The sequence below is a fragment of the Lepisma saccharinum genome, unplaced genomic scaffold, assembly GCF_977018435.1.
Source record: "Lepisma saccharinum unplaced genomic scaffold, izLepSacc3.1 HAP1_SCAFFOLD_817, whole genome shotgun sequence".
In the NCBI taxonomy this organism is placed as follows: Eukaryota; Metazoa; Arthropoda; class Insecta; order Zygentoma; family Lepismatidae; genus Lepisma; species Lepisma saccharinum.
In genome coordinates this window covers 22,717-42,339 of record NW_028143480.1, presented here as the reverse complement: position 1 = coordinate 42,339, position 19,623 = coordinate 22,717, and the positions used below count along the sequence as shown (strand labels likewise).

At 36.5% G+C, this 19,623-nt stretch overlaps 1 protein-coding gene across 1 annotated transcript; it reads right to left on the bottom strand.

The window, feature by feature from the left end:
* Positions 1-7,811: 7,811 nt before the first annotated feature.
* LOC145983336 (uncharacterized) lies at positions 7,812-11,945 on the bottom strand. Its single transcript, XM_083116477.1, has 2 exons — positions 10,451-11,945; positions 7,812-8,291 (listed from the first exon to the last, which is right to left on the bottom strand). Exon 1 carries the CDS (start codon positions 11,858-11,860, stop codon positions 10,490-10,492), a length of 1,371 nt encoding a protein of 456 aa, XP_082972603.1. The 5' UTR covers positions 11,861-11,945; the 3' UTR covers positions 7,812-8,291; positions 10,451-10,489.
* Positions 11,946-19,623: the final 7,678 nt, after the last annotated feature.

Here is a 19,623-nt window from a genome sequence, read left to right as displayed (position 1 = left end):
CCAGTGTTTTGACGCATATTCACAGAAATCTGCAATGTTGCCCATTCTCGTCTGGTAGGAAAAGGACACAATTTGGAAACTCACCCCAGTCTCCCCCACCCCCTACCTACTGATTGATTTCATTTTTGATTTTGATTTGCTTTATTTTTCTTCGCTTTTTGTGCCACTTTTGGCTAATTTGCGAAGATGGAGATGAGTGATGACATGATGAAATTCATGAATGGACACACTGACTTAAACAAAACACTAGAAGTGATAATTAAATGAATGAGCATTTTCTGCAAAGGCAAAACTGTGAAATAATTGGTAATCATTTTTATGAAGTTGTTTCCTGCTATAGCTGTATTTATTACGAGACAAGAAGTATTCTCATCATTGATTATTATAGTGTCAGTTATTAAATAATACCTCGCTGTCGTATCAAAACAACTCACAAAGAAAACATTACAGGAAAAGTTGTTCTCCTTGATTTTGCCTACGAGTTGAGAGAGTTCAGTTATGTTGTATTCTGCATACGTCGCTTAAACGTAACTTTAAAACTAAACTAAACTTCGCGACGCAACAGCCCTGTACCCGGTGGAGTAACATAGTGGTTCGGATATATCTTTAAACTGTAGGTCCAGTCCCGATTAGCCTACCTGTGTATAAAGTGGAGTTACTCAAACTCAATCAACAGTCCTGCTTGGGCTATGGCTGCCAGAGCGTTCTTCTGTTCATTCGCTGATGCGTGGTCAGCTCATCGAGTCCCATCCCCGCTGTTTTCTGTTATATTATTATTAATAGAAAGCAATAGTTAAATAAAATCTAATTCTTATTAAAAACATTTAACCTATCATTTGATTTCTTGACATTTTAAACCAGTTGCTAAAGAAATAATATTACTGATTTACATGAATAAATGTACGAAATTAATTTCTTTATAAATATTTAATTATTTAATAATTGAGGTATTACATGACTATACCTATAATATACATAGTTTCGGGCTTGGCCCACCTCCTAAAAAATCCTGGATACGGGCCTCACGTAATAAATCATGGGCACGCCACTATTCTTTACATTATGAAACCAAGATTCCTCAATGACTGCAATACGAAACCAACCATATAAGGTAGCATTTAGCGTTCCACCCGCACCGCAAGATCTGGTCCCTTTTCGCCACCACTGAGCAGAAGGACAAAAATACTTTGATTTCTTTCTCCAACATCGGGCTTTTCTGCAACTGATGTAGGTCCAGCCAGTCAATGTCTCAGGCTTAATGAATGTCTTAGGCTAAACCCCATGGTTTCAAGTGCCGGACCCTGTGGCCGAGTGGTTGCCGGACCCTGTAATTGTAAACAGGAGAATCCACTTCACAGCAGAATCGTTGCTAGGTCTTTTGCCAAAATATTGCCTGAAGTACTTTTAACAGATAGTGTTATTTGTCCAAAACAATCAAGATTTTTTATTTTTTTTATTTTAAAATTTTGGGTGCGTCAGCAACAAGGCTATTTTGCACCCGTCACATTATACGGGGTCCAGCCCCTTACCGTTTCACATAACAACTCTAACGTTGCTTAATTAAAATCATAAAATATTAAAATGTTCTGACTTTCGTTAAAAGCCGAGACTGCAAGGAACACTCAGCACAAATAAGGACAAAACACAGGACAACACAAACAAAATTATACTGGCCATGGGGCCAGTCGCCACAGCCTCGTTAGTCTTCAGTCCAGGGTATATTACGTGAAAGTGAGGTTGGCAATTGGGTGTACTACGTAGAAGGGGTGACGTGTGGTCAGCACGACCAACCCCAGTCATTATCGTAGGTTTTAATGACCAGGTTACACTACTCGTTCGTTCAATTTCCTCACGATTCTGGGTGGGTGACCACCTGCCACGACCGAAGGAGATGCGTCCAGCTCCAGACGCTGCCCAATGGGGAAGGGGGCTAGGTGTTGGTGGATGTCAAAATATAGTGCAGAACTACTAAAAAAATAAGATGAAACACCTTTCGAAAACCCTGGGCACAGTGGCGCAGGAACGGGGGGGTACAGGGGTACATTGTACCCCCTAAATTTTTGAAGGGGGGTACTGTACCCCCTAAATCCGTAAATCGAGTTGTACCCCTTGTACCCCCCATGTTAAAAGAACCTATTTTCAGTTCGCCCAATAAAAAAGTGTATATTGTTTATAACAAATAAACGTTATCTTCCTTAACACAGAAATTCAAACCATTCTAAACTTATTCTACTATGGAGCGACCACAAGGAAAAAACCCTGGACGAAAAGTCCCCGCTTTCCCTTCTTCCGTTCAGCTCGGGCCATAAGTAAGCATGGTCCACTCTCCCCCGCCCCTCCTCGCAGGAGTACGGTGTACAGGAGTCGCGGGTGTGCGCAGGTTGTTTTCCTTATGGTTCCACTATACATTGTGGTTGCTACTAGTTAGTTCATTGACCTAAGTTCTTGGGAACCTCTTTAAGGAGATGAAAATTGTTTAAAATGTGTATAGAACGATGGAATCAGATTTGCTCTCAGAAAATCACGCTGCAGACGAATGCACATTTTCTAAAGAAATCTTCGAAGATAAGATACAAATCTTCATCAGAAGGGTATATGACTGATCCATTTTCTTTTGAATATTTAAAATGGAATTTTCCAAAACGAAATACTTACACGAACGAGACGAGACACTACAGACCAACTTGGGGGGTACAATGTACTGCTGTAACTCACCCATATTTTTGATAACTTTGAAAGAGGGTGTTCGGAAACTATACTTAAACCTATATATTAAGAGATTTTGAAAATAGAGTCCCGATTAGCCTATCTGAGCATGAAGTGAATCTAGAATAAGTTTTAATGACTTCCGAGTGGAAACCGAAATAAAAATTAACACAAACAAGAACAAGAAGGACCTCGCCACACAGGAGACGAGATGAGGCTGTGACAATTTTCTACTCATTTCATCGCGATATCATTCCTAGGTAAAATGAAATTTTTCCCAGACATTCAAACAAGGTGCAATTTGCGATATTATCAGAGGGGGGAATTATTTTTACCTATGTATTAGATATACTTATAATTGGACATTAATTGCTTAAAATCTAATTTTGGTATCAAATGCCACACAAACACAACGCCATTTTAAGTTAAACCCTAAAGTCAATCTGTACGAAAATTACATTAGTCAGATGAATGCACGAGATAAATGAAACGCACTGCAGGTTCTATTGGTAGATTTTGGATTTGATTCGCAAGGTCTTTGAGTGAGATGAGAATGTTTGATTGATTTATTTGGTTTATTTTACTTCGCATTTCTGCCACTTTTCGCTAATCGCATAGATTAGGATGGGCGATGATATCATGGAATTGATGAACACTCACATGCCCTACCTCTGGCGTCAAAGCGCGCTATGCCAACCCCTCCGCCACGGAGGCTGGAGAGGTGGGAATGTTTTGGATTTTCCTTGTAGATGCGAAAATCTTTAACTCTGACGCGCACATGCTTTTGCTTACATTAAAGTTTACCTTTTCACATAAACGAGAAATTGACATGTCACCCTAAAACACGCATGTATCTGCATTTAATACTACCACTACATACGAAAAGAGACCTTGGGCGGTTCTTCATATCGTCCACCAAAGATTTAAACTAAAAAAACAAAAACATTTTGAGCGTATGATTGTCCTTGCTTCCTCTGACATCTGAAGGATTTCGGTTTTGCATATGTAATGATAGTACTTTCAGTGCTTGAAGAGTGTCATTAGGTACAGCTAATTATATAACAAATAAATACTTTGTCAAATGTTTCACAATATTTTAAAGTTAGACTTCTTACGAGTTGGTCGGGAACCATCTCAACTCAGTTTATTTCTTTTTTTAATACAACGCCCTACAGATGTCTGAGTAAATACCAAATACATGGCTTCTAAAAGACATTGGATGTGGTACACATATGCCATAAATTCTTTAAAGATATTTTTATGCCTAGCTATGGGAATTTAAAATTAGAATGAACTGAACTGAAGTGGAACTCTATAGGTATGATATATTCATAATGTGGTTTCTATATTCAGTGGGTGGGAGCTGATTATTCCTGGTTGGGGTGGCTCAAGATCCTCCTCACCCCCTTTATTCTCAACCTGCATTAAAATGAATAGACGTATCTTTGTTCGCAATTTTCACATTTCGAACTCCTGATTTTCCGTTCCGTTAAATTCAAATAAGGCCAGAACGAAGTCCAGAGCTTTATATGTTTCAGAATTGTTATCTGGTTTTAAAATCTGTTTAAAAAAAAAATTCTAAGAAAAACAAAGAAAAAATAGTTATGCAAATTTTGCATTAAATAACAGGACATTCGTGTGTGCTGTTCTAAAATAGAATATTTCCCATGCCTTCACATTATACCTAAGTATCAAAGACATATTTAGGAGGGGTCCGGACACTCCCCCGAAAGACTTACCAAGAAGTAAAAGTAAATAATCAAAATATAATTGTTTAGCATTTGTTATATAATCGGTGGTTATTTCCGCTGAACTTATTGGAAGGCAAGGAATTTGGCTCATACGGCTTTGAAGGGTTCCAAAAGATTTATGCACACAACTAATGATAATATCCATAAAATATTAATCAGAAACTTTACTTTTCGTTAATTGGATCTAACTCCCTGTTTGTTATTCAATAAATATTCAATTATTTTTCTATTTGACATTAAATTCCTTGCCAGGGCAGTTGTTTTTTATACAAATCTTGGCGATCTTAACTACATGTAACTTAGATAATGAATATATGCTTTTATATCTCTATTATTTTACTATCTCTTACCTATTCATGTAATAACAACAATACAATATTAATTAACTTACATATTTAATTAATATTTTAATTTAATTAAATCTAATAATTATAATTATTTATTATTATTATTATTATTATTATTATTATTATTATTATTATTATTATTATTATTATTATTGCAACACTTGGTTGGACCCCCGAAATGTATTTCTAAGTGCTGAAGCATGTGTGTTTATACAATATATATGGGAGGCTGAATTTTGTACCCCCCCCCCAAATGAAAAACGTTCCTGCGCCACTGCCTGGGCACACCATTGAATGCGTCCCTCCCAACCAAGACAAAGCCTACATCACGCCGGAAAAAGACAGCACGGAGTTTGGGGGTTGTTTTTAAAGAAATCGTTGACGCACGACATCACTATGGTCAATGGATTCGTCTCTCCCCCAACTTTCCCTCGCTCAAGGACGACTGGTCCCATGGGGTTCCTCTATGCTTCGCAAGAAGTCGTCCCTTCTCCCCGCAGGCTAGTTCCGTCCTGTTCTCACCTTGAGAAAGCACATTTTTGCAAGGCTAAGGCGCTAAGGCTTTTGTTAACCCTCGCGGTCTGAAAATTCTGTGACGTCATCGTCGAAGCTCCAAGAACTTGCCTTCCTGTGATATCGTGTGAACTGTTCACGTGGAAGCACGTACAGGGGATACAAGATCTGTGGCGCATAGAAATATTAATGATTGATTGATTGATTGAATTGCTTTATTTTACTTCGCTTCTTGTGCCAGTTTTGGCTAAATTTGCGAAGATGAGGATGAGTGATGATATGATGAAATTGATGAATGGACACTTACAAACATCCATGCCCACGCCAGGATTCGAACCCGGGACCCCTGCATAGAAATATTAACATCAGTGGCGTACGCAAGGGGAGGGTACCGACGTTAAACCCCCTCTTGAGTTTTTAAAAGATAATGGAAAATTATGTGGTAAAAATGGCAAGTTTATTATTATCTGCGACAATAATAATAATAATCATTTGAATTATTATTCCCATACAGCACAGCATTCCGTATATTTAAGAGTGAATGCCTTGAAAGTAATCACGAATTTTTGAAAATAAAATATGAGGGCAACTATGAATTAAAAGAGAAAAAAGTTTGTTTTGTATCTTCTGCTGCAACAATGTTCACCGAACATGTATTTTTTTCCTGTGAATAATGAGCATCAAGTAAAGAAAGTTCTTGGTCCATTGTAATCGGCTAATAAAGACAAAGGCTAGGCCGACAAGAATACGCAATAACCAGTCCGCCACCCTATTGTTTACTACAGCACGTTTGAATTTTAGAAATCGGACGACAATAAGCCTAACTATTGTGAAATATTTTGTTGGTAAGAACAGCGAGGCAATCCAGACGTAAATTATTGTACATGTGCATGGTAGATTTTGAGAGCGGTAGCAAAAAATTAAATGTCGTGTAACACGCGTTAGGTGTGAATTAAGTGAGAATCTTTTTACTTGAATATGAAAAATCTTGGGAGCCCTTGGAAATATTTGGTGCGAAGCTCCATTCTAAATACCTAAATATACCTTTAAATATTCTCCAACCTCCTTCATCTGAAAAAATTGAAATGATACACCACTATAAAACTTACCAAGTAAATAATAATTTAACCGAAAACTATAAGACGTGGTTATTACACACGCAAAACTAATTACAAGAATGGCAAAATTTGAGCAACTGACTGTTACTTAATCATAATTCTAATTATGCCGTTTACACTCTATAAGCCTGCGCTGCGACAAACAATGTATAAATGAATGAGATGAAATCTTCCCCAAACTCCCTTATTGATGACCATCTGCTAGCAAGGGGGACCTACATGTGAAGTCGCCCGCTTATCATCGCAGCCATGTATTACTAAGTTCTACCGAGAACCCACTCGCTCACTTCCTACAGTTCTAAAAGTAATAATGTTGAACACGGAGTCGTCAAGTTATTTGTGGAGCCTGTACGTTACAACGAACATGCTCTAACTTTACCGACACAAAAAAAAAATCGGATTCTTGCAGTCAGTGTTCATCTCAAAGAGTTTGAATTGCGTCATTGTTGTCTTACATACGTTTCGTAAATGTTTTTTTTATATATGTAATCGACATTTTCTGTTGAATTACTAGAATTAATCAAAATTTCAGCATCAGAGAGAGAACACTGCTTGCGGGGGTGGCCAGTACGCCACTGACCTTCAGTTTAAAGTGCGACCCGAACCACTATGTTCCTCCACCAGGTATCGAACCCGGGACTCCTTGATTAAAAGGCGAAAATGTATTCACTGCACCATCGGGAAGGCAATTATAAATATCTGATACATAAAAAAACTACCAAATTAATTCCCTTATATGTATTTCATACTAATGCATTAAATTATTACAGAGATAGCTTTCAAGGTACCTTTTTATTTATAGAGTGAACATTTAATCAAGGGATTTCGGTTCGATTTCCAGTGGAGCCACTGCCATCAATGGCTCGAATCCAGCTATTAACAAAGTCCACTCCCGATTAGCCTACCAGAGAATAAAGTGGACTTTAAAAAAACTGCCATTTTTTGCATTTCCCCCGTTACTTTAAAATGTGTTTAGGTTGAAGCAATTAACATTCTAATTTGGGTTCAAAAGGTATTAGTAAATGATGTTTGTAAGTGATGAAGTACGGGCTCTTTCACTTTATTTCTAACCGTAGCCCGTAGCTCGCGTGTGTGATTAAATAAGATACATTAGTGTTACAATGTTTGAACTTGACGAACCTATAGTAATTTTGTTGGAAAGATTTCTTATTACTAATTGTTGGTGCACACAGCATACTCGCACAAACAATGCTAAGAATTATTAATTTTGAGATGAAATTGGTATTTCTATTTCCATATTTTTCAATTAAATTTAAGCTCGATATTTTGCAGAAATCAACGTCATAGAATAACAATTTTCAGATAGCCATTCGACTGTATTATTATTTATCATTGTTTAAAACACACGCACTTACTCACATATTAAGATTTTTATTTGCCCTTAAAATATACAAAATTTTCCGAAGTGGTAGAAGTTTACCATTTCAACATCAGAAAATTCATTTCTTGTACTGTACTGAAAATTAACACACGTGCCACTAATTGCCCAAACATAATAGATTCTCACATATACAATATCAAGTTACCTCTTATAAGCACAAGTGCTACAAGCAAATAGATACAAATATACAATTGTACTTAGCTATTATGGATTATATAACAATGGCATATCAGTTAACATGTTCCATATGATTGCAAGTAAAAATTATATTGTTATACATTTCTCATTTTTTTGACAGTTAAGGTAAGATGTTTTTATGTCAATCAACAGTAATTAGGCTCTTCTTTCACCGTTGTCTTATCACCACAAACACATATGCGTGGAACATCCAGGTTCATGGAATTTATAGATTTTGACAGTTGACCATCTCTTAAATCACCTTCTTAGCTATCACCTGAAAAGAAAAAAGGACTTTTAACAATTTTCGGCCCTGAAATCGAACCATTCACAAGTAACGAAAACAAATTACCCTTCTGCTCTTCCATCTTCTAATCAAACGAGATTCTGTGAGGCAACTTTAGAAGCTCAATTGAGTGGAGGAGCAAGCTACTTTTTACCAGATCTAGAAGAGTGAGAAATCTTTGTTTCTAGTGCGTTTCTTAAAGCAAACAACATAAGAAGAACTGAGTAATTAGAAACTTTATTGAGTAATATTAGTTTGTTTCAGTGTGTGAGCTTTGGTAGTAATCTTTGGGAAAATATAGACTATATAGCACCAATCTTCTGTTGTAACAATTAATATAGACAAGTTCAGTTTTTTTCCCGATCGCAAGTGCAAGAATTTTGTTGCAAAATATTTTAATAACATTAAAAAAAATGCTTTCACATATTGCTTTATTTGAAATTGTAGCGATATTCGATTCACTTTTCGTTAATGTTGAGGGTCAATCTAATTTCGACGCTTTGAGAAAATGCAAACCACCTTATGACTATGAAATGCGAAATGTGAGTTTCTTTTATTCCACCTTTTTAACGTGATCATCTTGTTATGGTAACAGTTATTCCCAAAAGCTCACACCTGCAAGAGACACTATTCACAACGTCTAATGAATAAAATTTGAGACATTAGTATCCATAAAAGGAGAATTCCACGAAAAGAAGTCCTTCTCCATGAAAATAAAATTATTCTACCTGAAAATTATTCTTTCTGATTTCGAAGAAGGACGTGTTTCGGAAGGGGTCCAGGGAGTCCTGAACCCCTGAAAGGCTTACTAAGTAAAAAAATGAAAATAATGAAATAATAAAATAACTCAAATTAAATAATGAAAGTATACTTATTGCTTAATCGAGGGTTATATATTTCCTCCGAACTAATTGGAAGGCGAGGATTATATTGCAATCATACGACTTTGAATTACAGTTCCAAAGAAGAATTGTGCAAGATCTATTAATACTTATAAAAATTCACAGGAACTTTACTTTTCGATAACTAGATTAATTTATCGTATTTTGATATTCAACAAATATTCAATTCTTCATCTATTTTACATTACTTTCCTTGCCATGGCAGTTGTTTTTTTTCTTTGTACAAATGTTGCCGACCTTAGTTACACGTAAACTAGATACCTGATGAATATATCAGTATCCTTAAACTGTCAGATTACCTGTTCATCTTGTCAAAATATAACATTAACTAATTTGGATGTTTGAATTAATGCTATTATTAATTATAATTAATTTAATTTAATTATTTAAATTATTATTATTATTATTCTTGTGAGACACTTGGTTCGGAGTTCCCCCCGAAATATATTTCTAGATATGTGCCTGATTGCAATAATGTGTAAATGTTTGATTCATTTGGTGTTTTATGTCCACTTCATGCCCAGTAAGGCTAATCTGGACTAGACCCACCGAGTATCGAATCCGGGACTCCTTGATCATAAGGAAACGACGTTACCAATACGCCACAGGGAAGGCCCTGGTTTACATGTTTTGAAAAAAATGCATAGCTACTATAATTTTCATTATTTCACCTACAAAAATAACTATTGTCTGTAGCCCATATGCTTCAGAGACAAAATTAAAAACTTTGCTACATTTTTAAAGCGTCACACACGTAATACATTTGCGTAAATGCATTTAGATTATGTCATCACACTAAAGTTGTTTTCTTCTTCATTCGTTATCAGACACCACAATGTTCTTTGTAATTCTATGAACTTAGTTCGTTATGAATATATTAATCCAAGCAGGAGTCCCCCAAAATCTGTGGTGACGATGCGGTTCCAAAACTAGGGGACAAGGTGTCAAAACTGGAGAGGCAAGAACAGTTTACTTTCCCTTCTTAGATAAGGATTCGCATAGTGCGGGGACAAAAGTGGCAAAAAAGTGGAGGATAACTGCCCCCTCGCCCTCCTAATTGCCGCAACTGTTCAAAAAAGATAGTGTATTGTTTTCATTAAGTACGAGAAATTAGCTTAGTTTCACCTTAGTTAATTAAATTGTAAACTGAGAAGTGTTATAGGAAAATTATAAACGGTTAACCAATATCTTATAGGAAGAACTGGACAAACGAAAACGAACAATTTAAATAATCAGTTCTGAACGTACCTGGGTTATTTTTCCTGCACATTGTAGCCGGTCCATCATTCATTCATGCCGCAGTTTCTTCAGTTTTTGGTTTTCCTTTATTCCTGACCTTTTCTTCTTTCCAGGGCTGCATTTCTGTGCGTGTTTTATATCTCTCGAAAGCCATTTTAGGTCATTCCTAATTTTAGTCAAAATAAATTTTTGTAGCATGAACCTCCGATGAACTGAGCACGGCCCCGTAAACCATGATGCATTCGTCTTAATTGTTGCCTCTTCCAAAATTTTCGTCATTTTGTTTACAATGTTTGTAAGATGCCGAATGGCAGGATAATTAGCATCGAAGGAAACATTTTGTGCTCTTACAACACTTAGTAAGGACTCAGAAGGCGCATGAAGGTTTCCCAATTCTGCTCCTTCATGGGTTTTGAATGCCTTCCAAAAGATTAGCAATTCGTGATTGGATTCCATCGTCTTGTTGTCTTTTCTTAGGTAATGTGAACATAAATTGCACCCAAACTTCTTTATGGTTACAGAAGCAACATAACCAGCAACATAAACAGTACTGCAGGATTGCAGATTAGCACTCTGAAAATGAAGTTCACTCGTGTCTGGATAACTTACATTTACTTGTAATTCATTATCTTCCTCTTCCAAGTTGACTGTTATAAGTTCTTTTGGTTCATCAATTCCTACTGCGTTTAAGACGACTTGAATATCGTCGTCATTTTCACAATTAGAAGATTCCGATGGAATCACTACATCAATTGCCATCACTTGTTGCAGGCTTCTTCGAAATGTTTGGGCTGAAGGGTTGCTACAAAATCCTCCCCGTGCACGTACAGCGGAGAAGAGATTTTCCAGAGGATCTTGGTTCAATCGCGAAGTTAGAAGAAAGGGAATGTTTTCGGCTTTCATGTCCTCCCACAACATGAGTATGCTTGTTAAAGTTATTTTAAGACCTACGAAGCATGGAGGAATTGGTTTGCTTCCAGCGATTTGCCAATTGGAAATCCAGTCCAAAGATTCTCTTAAGAATAACTCAATTTCTGGTTTTTTGGAAGATAATGCACATTTTTTCGGATTTGCACTGAATTTCGTGCGGGTGTTACATGTGTCAAATATGTCGTTCATTTTTTTTAGGTAATTCGCTGTATTCATTGCAGATGGCTCCTTCATTTCTCCAACGAAAACAGCTGTCATCATGGCAGAGGATACGGAATGGCTAAAAACTTGTGTAGCAAGCTTCACGTTCATTTTCTCAAAGGCTGTGGGGTAAACATGGCGATTGCTAAGTTTTGGGGCTGCTCTGGTGAGATTTAATTTCTCCATATTATGTAATTCTCTTATGCTTTTCCACGACACTGCTTTTTCATCTACAATGAAATCATTGCTTATTAAGTTGTTTCTGACGCTTTTCATGAGATGAGGCATGTCATACACAATAAAAATCTTTCTGCTGTTTACATAGATTGAAGTGTTGTTATCAGATAACCCAAGTCTTGTGAGGGCTGCCCTGTTGGTTGGTCCTTGATCACATATTATTGTTCTTATTATTAGTCCGGTTTTGGATACTTCTTCTATAACCTCTGTAATTATCATTGTTAATTGTTGGGCTTTAACAGACCCGCACGATAAAAAGTAGGCTAACGGCAGTTTCCATTTGTAGAGGAGTCCTCGTGCCATAAACACTAGAGCATGAGTTGCTATCTGCCCAGAGCGACCCAATGTCCCAAGATCCTGATAGCCCTCTATCAGATCATCTTTGGAATCGTAGTCCAACCATTTTTTTATGGTCATTTCGTCCATTATGATTGAGCATTGTCTCTCATCCTTTGGCATATTTTGCACTTTCAATTTAAGTTTATCCAGGATACTTGTAGATATACCAGGTTTTATGTTTATTGAATTTATCCATTTTCTCACTGTAGAAATACTGGGCAGATTGAAACCTATGTTCAATAAATACTGATATAAATTTGGCGCTTTGTTGTACATTCCCAGTGCAAGCTGCTTTTCGTCTCTCTTCCATTTCGTCCCTTTTTTGTGTAACAGCTGCATTCTGAAAAGTGTCAATGGAAATCCTCCAATATATCTTCCTAATTCCTTTAATATGTCTTCTTTTGACGAACGGAAATCCCTTAGTTTCTTATTTAATTTCGAAATTGCAGATCTTTTGCGTCGTAAGAGAAATGTATGTCTCTGGTTCAGTTTGATAAGTCTTTTCTTTCTTGGTGTGTGTTCTTCGTGTTCTAGATCCATCCATTCACCAGCAATAGTAACAGTAGAATCGTTGTTTAGGTGGTCTTGGTCTGTTGATTCTGGAATACACAAACTTTCATCTGGGGTGCTGTTTTCAGGTTCATTTGATTTATCATCATTTGAGGAGAGAAAATTACAGTCTTTTGTGAGGTGGAGTGTTGGAACTGCTGTGTGAATGAGCTTGTTTTTTAAACTGTTCATGAACGCGGAATTATGAAAATGATTGGCACAGACAACTTTATGTCTCAATTTTTCACAGTTGAGTTCGATGAAATCTTCTCTTCCTGTATTCAGGCACCATTCGATACATCTGTGAAGAAAGGGTAATTGTTTTAGATGGGGTCCTTCGTTCATATTGAAAATTCGTGGGTTTTATTTTTATTTTTACATATTTTATTGTTTATGATCTATCAGCCTTTTTAATAGGTGTAAATTTTGGTATTCGCCTTTGTAACGCCGATTAGGAAAGAGAATACACAAAATACACAATAAAGTACGGTCGTCCCCAAATGTTTCCCAGTTACCTTTTTGCCTATATTTTAAAACAAATATCCACTACCTTCCTTGCTTCCAAATACTAAATACTACCACAGTTTATGTACAGGCATTAGAAAAGTTGTCGCTGACAGTCTGGTTGAAAGATACGTTTAAATTCATACTCTTTATCGCCTGTTCTAAAAAATAACAACCCTGTTTACTTTTGAATAATGTATTAAAATCATAGAATAGTTATTAACTGTTATATGTTAAAATTTATTACGCACTAGCAAAGATAGTCTTGCCAACTATTTCCTTGTAGGCTATTGGTTCTAGAAACGCCCTTGTAATTTACCTACTTTGCATGAAACAAACGACTGTTGTTTGAGGAACTGATAGATTTCTTGAATCAATTGGAAATATTTGCACATCCGATGGGGAAAAACGGGAACCCTTGAATACAACAACATTTCCCTAGCGTACTATAGTAATAATCGGTCCTATCATGCTCTTTACGGAGTTCCGTCAGAATTTTTGGTGTGAAATTTAATTTTTCATCATCTTTTAATTGTGCTATTTTGGGAAGGAATTGCAAGAAATTTCATTTGCACAAAAGTGACTTTAAAACAAAAACTCCCAACTCTCCCAACTCTCTCTCAACTTTTTGTCTGTTTGTTTGTGCGCTTGAAAACCACTCGTTCCGAGAGGCTAGTGTGTATAAAGGGTACAAAATTAACTTTTTCTTTAATTTGGCATGTGGGATGTGTCATTCTCATTTGTTTTCAATAAAAGTGCAAGTGATCATGCTAGAGCCTAGTAATTAAGGACTGCCTGGTAGGACTCCTGATGGAAGCAAATTACACAGTGATTCGGATCCTACTTCAAACTGTAGATCCTGTCTTTATTTATCTATTTAATCATATGTGAATTTAAACCAATAATCCATGTTGAGTTTAGTTGCACACAAACATTTAATTTTCATTTCATACAGTTTTCTCATGAATGCTAGGGATTAGACGTAACTAAGCAGGCCTGCTTGATTTATCCACACACTGCCAAAACTAGCACCCAATATAGCCTCATTTTTTTCCTGACCAACCCTAACATTTTTGGCAGTACACCAATATTAGAATCCCTCAGATTCCCCGAGTTGCACATGCCATAAACTTAAAATTTTAAATAAAATCCCTTACCTATCTCTGTCGTCTACTGGATAGCGAAAAAATGACAATCCTGGACACCGGGTTCTTGCATTTGTGCAACCAACGTAACTGCAACGGTCACCACCTTTCGCAGACATTTCTTGGGTCGATGAAACACATCCAGGAAATGCTCCAAAATTTACCTTCAGAGAAAAATGATAATGGTGGTGGTAATAATAATAACAATAACAATTTAAATTAAACTCAATAGTAGGAAGCCAAAACTTCGGGATAAATTTTTCTGACAAATGAAATAGATAATTTAAATACAGTGCGTCACCATATGTAAAACAGTAAATATTAATGAGGAAAGAGTCTTCAGTTTTCAAAGTGTGAATTAACGTCTCTGTTTCCCTACTACCTCCCCCGTAAGTCTATCAAAAGTAAGCAAAGCAACCAAGGTAAATAGTGTCAAAATTCTTTTGCAGATTTGATTTATTAAACTGCTTTACTTTTCTCAATTTTAGCATGGGTAATCTCTTGCTTTGCTACCGTCTCATACCCTTAGGTATGTGGTATCTTTTGGGAATGTAGCTCACTAATCATCATTTATCCTTGATGGTAAAGCACTCTCTGCTCGTGGTGAGCTTGATGGTAAGGCGCTAGAGGTACTAAATTTACACACTTGAATGGCAACACATGACACTTGAGTTTCACACCCCTAAAGATTGGATCAGCATGGGTAATGTAAGGATATACCTGTCTCTGTACTGCAACTGAAGATCTGCCGTGAGAGGTTATGCCTGTGACTGTACGTAGAGTCTGACTTGCGACTAGCGTTAACACGCTCTCCCTAGAACCTCCTCCTCTCTCTCTATTCAATCGTAACTTGCTCCTCAATAACTGAATTAGAACTGACCCCGAACTCTCTGCCTCCCAGACATTTATTGCCATTCAATTTAATAAACAAATGCACAGTCAGGCCTGTAGCCTCTTCCTGGATTTCGTCTGTTTACAGCTGATGACCAGGAAGAGCTTCAGTGCTGTCTGACACTGCATTTCTGTGATGTTTCTGAATATTTCCTGATTGGAAAACGATGGTTGAATGACTGGAAGTTGGAGTTCGTTCTCCATAATAATTAAAAGATACTACGGATCGTTACGCTACTACAGGTTATGCTAATATAAAGATTATTACATCCAATAGCATTTATCTATCATAATTACATTTTGCTTAGATGTCATTAGTGAGTTTAAATTATTTCATATGAGAAAATATTTAACATCGAACTTTCACTATAGAATTAAACATTACGTGCATATTATTTATTTTTGGTTGGAATATTTGAAAACTATTTTTATGTAATACTATGTTTATAATATGATTTCAGTAATTTTGGAAGTCGGGAAGGATGAGATTAGTTGCTTTATTGGAATCATGCGATTGTAAATAAACGTACACAAACAAATGATTTTTTCTGACGCGAGGCCCCATGAAGAGCAGAACCTAGGGTAAATGCCCGATTTGCAACTACTTGCCGTTCCTCATTTAACTCTTGATTTCTTTAACATAGAACTTAACGCAGCTAATTTTGGGTGTAGTGTTCACGGCTCACACGCCACTCGGTGAAAAGGCGCTTGCAAGCATCTCAAAGTCATAGTTCCATTGCGACAAGGACATAGATACAGTGTACTTTTAACTTTAGTAAACCTAGATGTTAATCATATTTAACGATGCAGTTTCTTTTTTAAAAATGGTGAGTGAATTCACTATTTTTCCTAGAGTAACCAGACGTCTCTTATGTAAGATCGTAATCAAATGAATCTAAGACTCTAAAGGATAACTTACTACAGAATTGCTAATAAATCTTAAATACGGGAGAAATTCAAATTCTGTTATATTCCTGCGCAAAATTAAAAAGCAAGAAAAGCAACTACTCCATATACTGTTTAAAAAAATCCGATTTATAACTTACTCACGGTGCATTTTGCGAAAGAATAATTGCAGAATTCACATCTCCACAAACATAGAAGAAAATTCTAAACGTGTGCGAATTAACGGAGGAGATGCTGGGGATTTCTCCCCCCAGGAAAATAATATCCCCGGCAAAACAAGAAAATTGAATTGAAAACTTTAGTATACAATATCTTAAATATAGAACAAACACCACTGAAAAATCATTCGGAAATCAGTTCTTTGTGAGTGTCCTTATATTCACAATTAGCCGAAAGTGGCAGAAGAACGAAGTAAAATAAACCAAAAAAATCAACCGCTATTATTACTCGATTCACTCGCAGAATATGCATGATATTTGTACTTTATGCACTCGATCTACAGTTTAAAGTGTGATCCGAACCACTATATGCGTCCACCGGGTATCGAACCCGAGAAGGTAAATGAATTTCAGAATGCACTGGACTTCCAAATTTGCAGGCGCCGTAAGTTAATTTCGGTGATTTTCCGTTTGTCTTTTTTCATGAGATATGAGCTATAATTAATACCATTTTAATCCTTCTTATTCAAATTTATTGAATAACAAAATTGATTATCGTCGATAATTTTAGCTGGATGTTTGCATTTGCCACTTTGATTTTTGCCGACCTCTTTAATGCTGGCATTTAAATATTTCTTTTATGTTCTCAAAATTTCAGGCGTCTGTATTCCTTCAGACCCTCCCTCCTCTGCGTATACGCTAGTGTTTGCAATCAGAAGGGCGAATGCTGAATTGTGAGAGGGAGATTTTCCCATTCTTTGCAACAAGAGTTTCAAAAACAACTGGGTTTTGGAAAATTTTGGTTCACTTGCCATCCACTTTGGTGGTTACGTTTCACACAAAGATCAAAAATAGAAGAAGGGGAACTTCAAATGAACGATTGCATTACATTTATTTCCATGAAATTATATGCATGTTAAGCTTAAATATGTACTAACGTCTAAAATGTCCATTTATATTGACTAAAACTTCAGTGTTGAAACAAATATCATTCAAATTTGCAAAAAAACGAAAATCCACCGCCAAAAGATAACTGCTTCCCGTAATTAACCATGCAATACCAACTTGTATTTTGGGCACAGTTCAGATTGAAGGCTTTCTAAGCTTATAAATCCTGTTACTTGCACAAAAGTTTACTGCTTGTGTAATTTTTTTATTAAGCTTGTTATAATATTAATAATTATTAATATTTTAAAATGTTTATTTAAAACGTTTCTTCTAATAGAAAAGACCGAAAGGCAAGCTCGGAGGAAAACATATCCATACTTGAGGAGAGATCATTGAATTGTGTGGCAAGTCTATAAAAGAGAGGTCTTTTTTGAATTTGTAGTTTGGGTTTTTTGTTTAAAATAAGCTTGTGTTGCGTGTTGTGCGCATGCGCACACGAAAGTGGAATTCCTCAAGGTGTGTGTTGCAGCGAATTTTGCCATTGACAATTTTGAATAAATAACTGAAATCATTCTGCAAACGGCGCAGGATATGCAGTCTGTAAGTTTAGAAAAGACAAGAGATGCGGAGATAAAAATTGCGTAAAGAGGGAACCCTATAACGAACTTTAGCGAGGAAGAAGTGAAAGACTGAACCGATTCTAGAGAGCTGAGTGGGACAAGCCATGGACCAGACGGTAGACCAGTATTCTATTATTAGGGAAATGAATGACTTGAAGCTATAAAATAAGGGCTGCGATGTCACTAATTTCAGTGGAACGGTACAGTGAAATGCTGGGTGAAATATGAATCGTATTTCAAAGTCAAGAAGTGTGTTTATGGCTAGCGTTATACGACTTTTGTGTTACTCTTTACATCCGCATGCTTTGCGACGCGTGTGGTTCCTGTACGATGTCTAACAATGTTCACAGAAAATTTGAAATACTGCTTATCAATCTGCGCATCGCAGTATGTGTATACTTGTATACAGTTTTCAGCATATCATCTATGCCTGTCTCAATACACATACGAAAAGTGACAATGATACGTTACGGCCTTAAAAATATAGTACACAATTCTGTACTTCGTAATATTTCTATAAATTATCATTTTCACGAGACAGTTTCTTTTTAATTCACTTAAATAAATATATTTTTAATTTTTTCTTAAATTCCCTCCACCGGGAATCGAATTTTCGATTCTTCTATTACAATGGGATAGCATTAGGCACTGCACTATCGGATAGGCCCGAATGATTCATTGAGAAACAGGCTCTATAGTCCCGTATTTTTTCATATTGTTACGTAGATTCATACAATGTTGTTTTGTGGCAAATATCATCTTTTTTTTACACTCTGGTCATTGTTACGAGTCTTGGCAAAATGTGAAAGACTACTATTGAGTGAAAATTTCCTCTCATATATCACCTTTCTCTGTGACTTTTAGTGCATTGGTAGCCTTATAATCCAGGTGTCCCGGGTTCGATACCTGGTAGAGGCACATAGTGGTTCGGATACCACTTTAAACTGTAGGGCCAGTCCCGATTAACCTTTCTGTGAATAAAGTGGACTTAAAACAACAAATCAATCAATCTGTGGCTTTTAGTACAAATGGATGAAGCTGGTGTGTTTAATCATACTTGCAAGTAGTGTTTCTTTGTTTTTGTTTGGTTGAAAGGTGCTGATACTTCCGATAAATTTGACGATAAAAATGATAAATAACACTCAACGTTAAATTCACATTGATAATTTTACGTTTGTACTTTATTATTTATATTTCGTTATTTAACACAAACTGTTAGTCCCTCTGTCCCATAATTATTGTCCGGTACACCTTTGTTTGTTGTCTCATAATAATTGCCCGATATTCAAACTGTGACATTCATGGACGTCCGCAGGATTTTTTCCAGGGAGGGGCAAGGAAGGTATTTTTTTCCAGGGGGGGGCCAACGAAGACAAATTTTCCCCAAAAATAGTGTTGTTCCCTAAAAAACATTGCTTTAATTTGAATTTATGGTGTTCATGCAATAATTAACACATATTATTGTGGCTAAAATGAAATTATGTGTGTGAAATACATATTTTTTGGTTGACTTTCATTTTCCAGGGGGGGGCCACGGCCCCCCCTTGCCCCCCCTTCCGGACGCCCATGGTGACATTGGTGTATACGGATGAAGAACATGCAACAAGGGAATGAGTCATACAACTTTACTACTCAAGGATCAGTACAAATTGTGCTTTCCATCTGCCTCTTCGTCTGTCATTTCTGTACTACCATTTTGGCATACCGGACTATAATTATGGGACAGAGGGAGTATTAATTTTTGACCGATCCATGAGAAAAGGTGCCGGTAGTAGGCTTTGCGGACTGTCGAAAAAAAAGGACTGCTTGATTAA

What these genes read in the sequence shown, in the direction of transcription:
- LOC145983336 (XM_083116477.1), bottom strand. Translation starts at nt 11,860, where the DNA reads ATGCCTCATCTCATGAAAAGCGTCAGAAACAACTTAATAAGCAATGAT.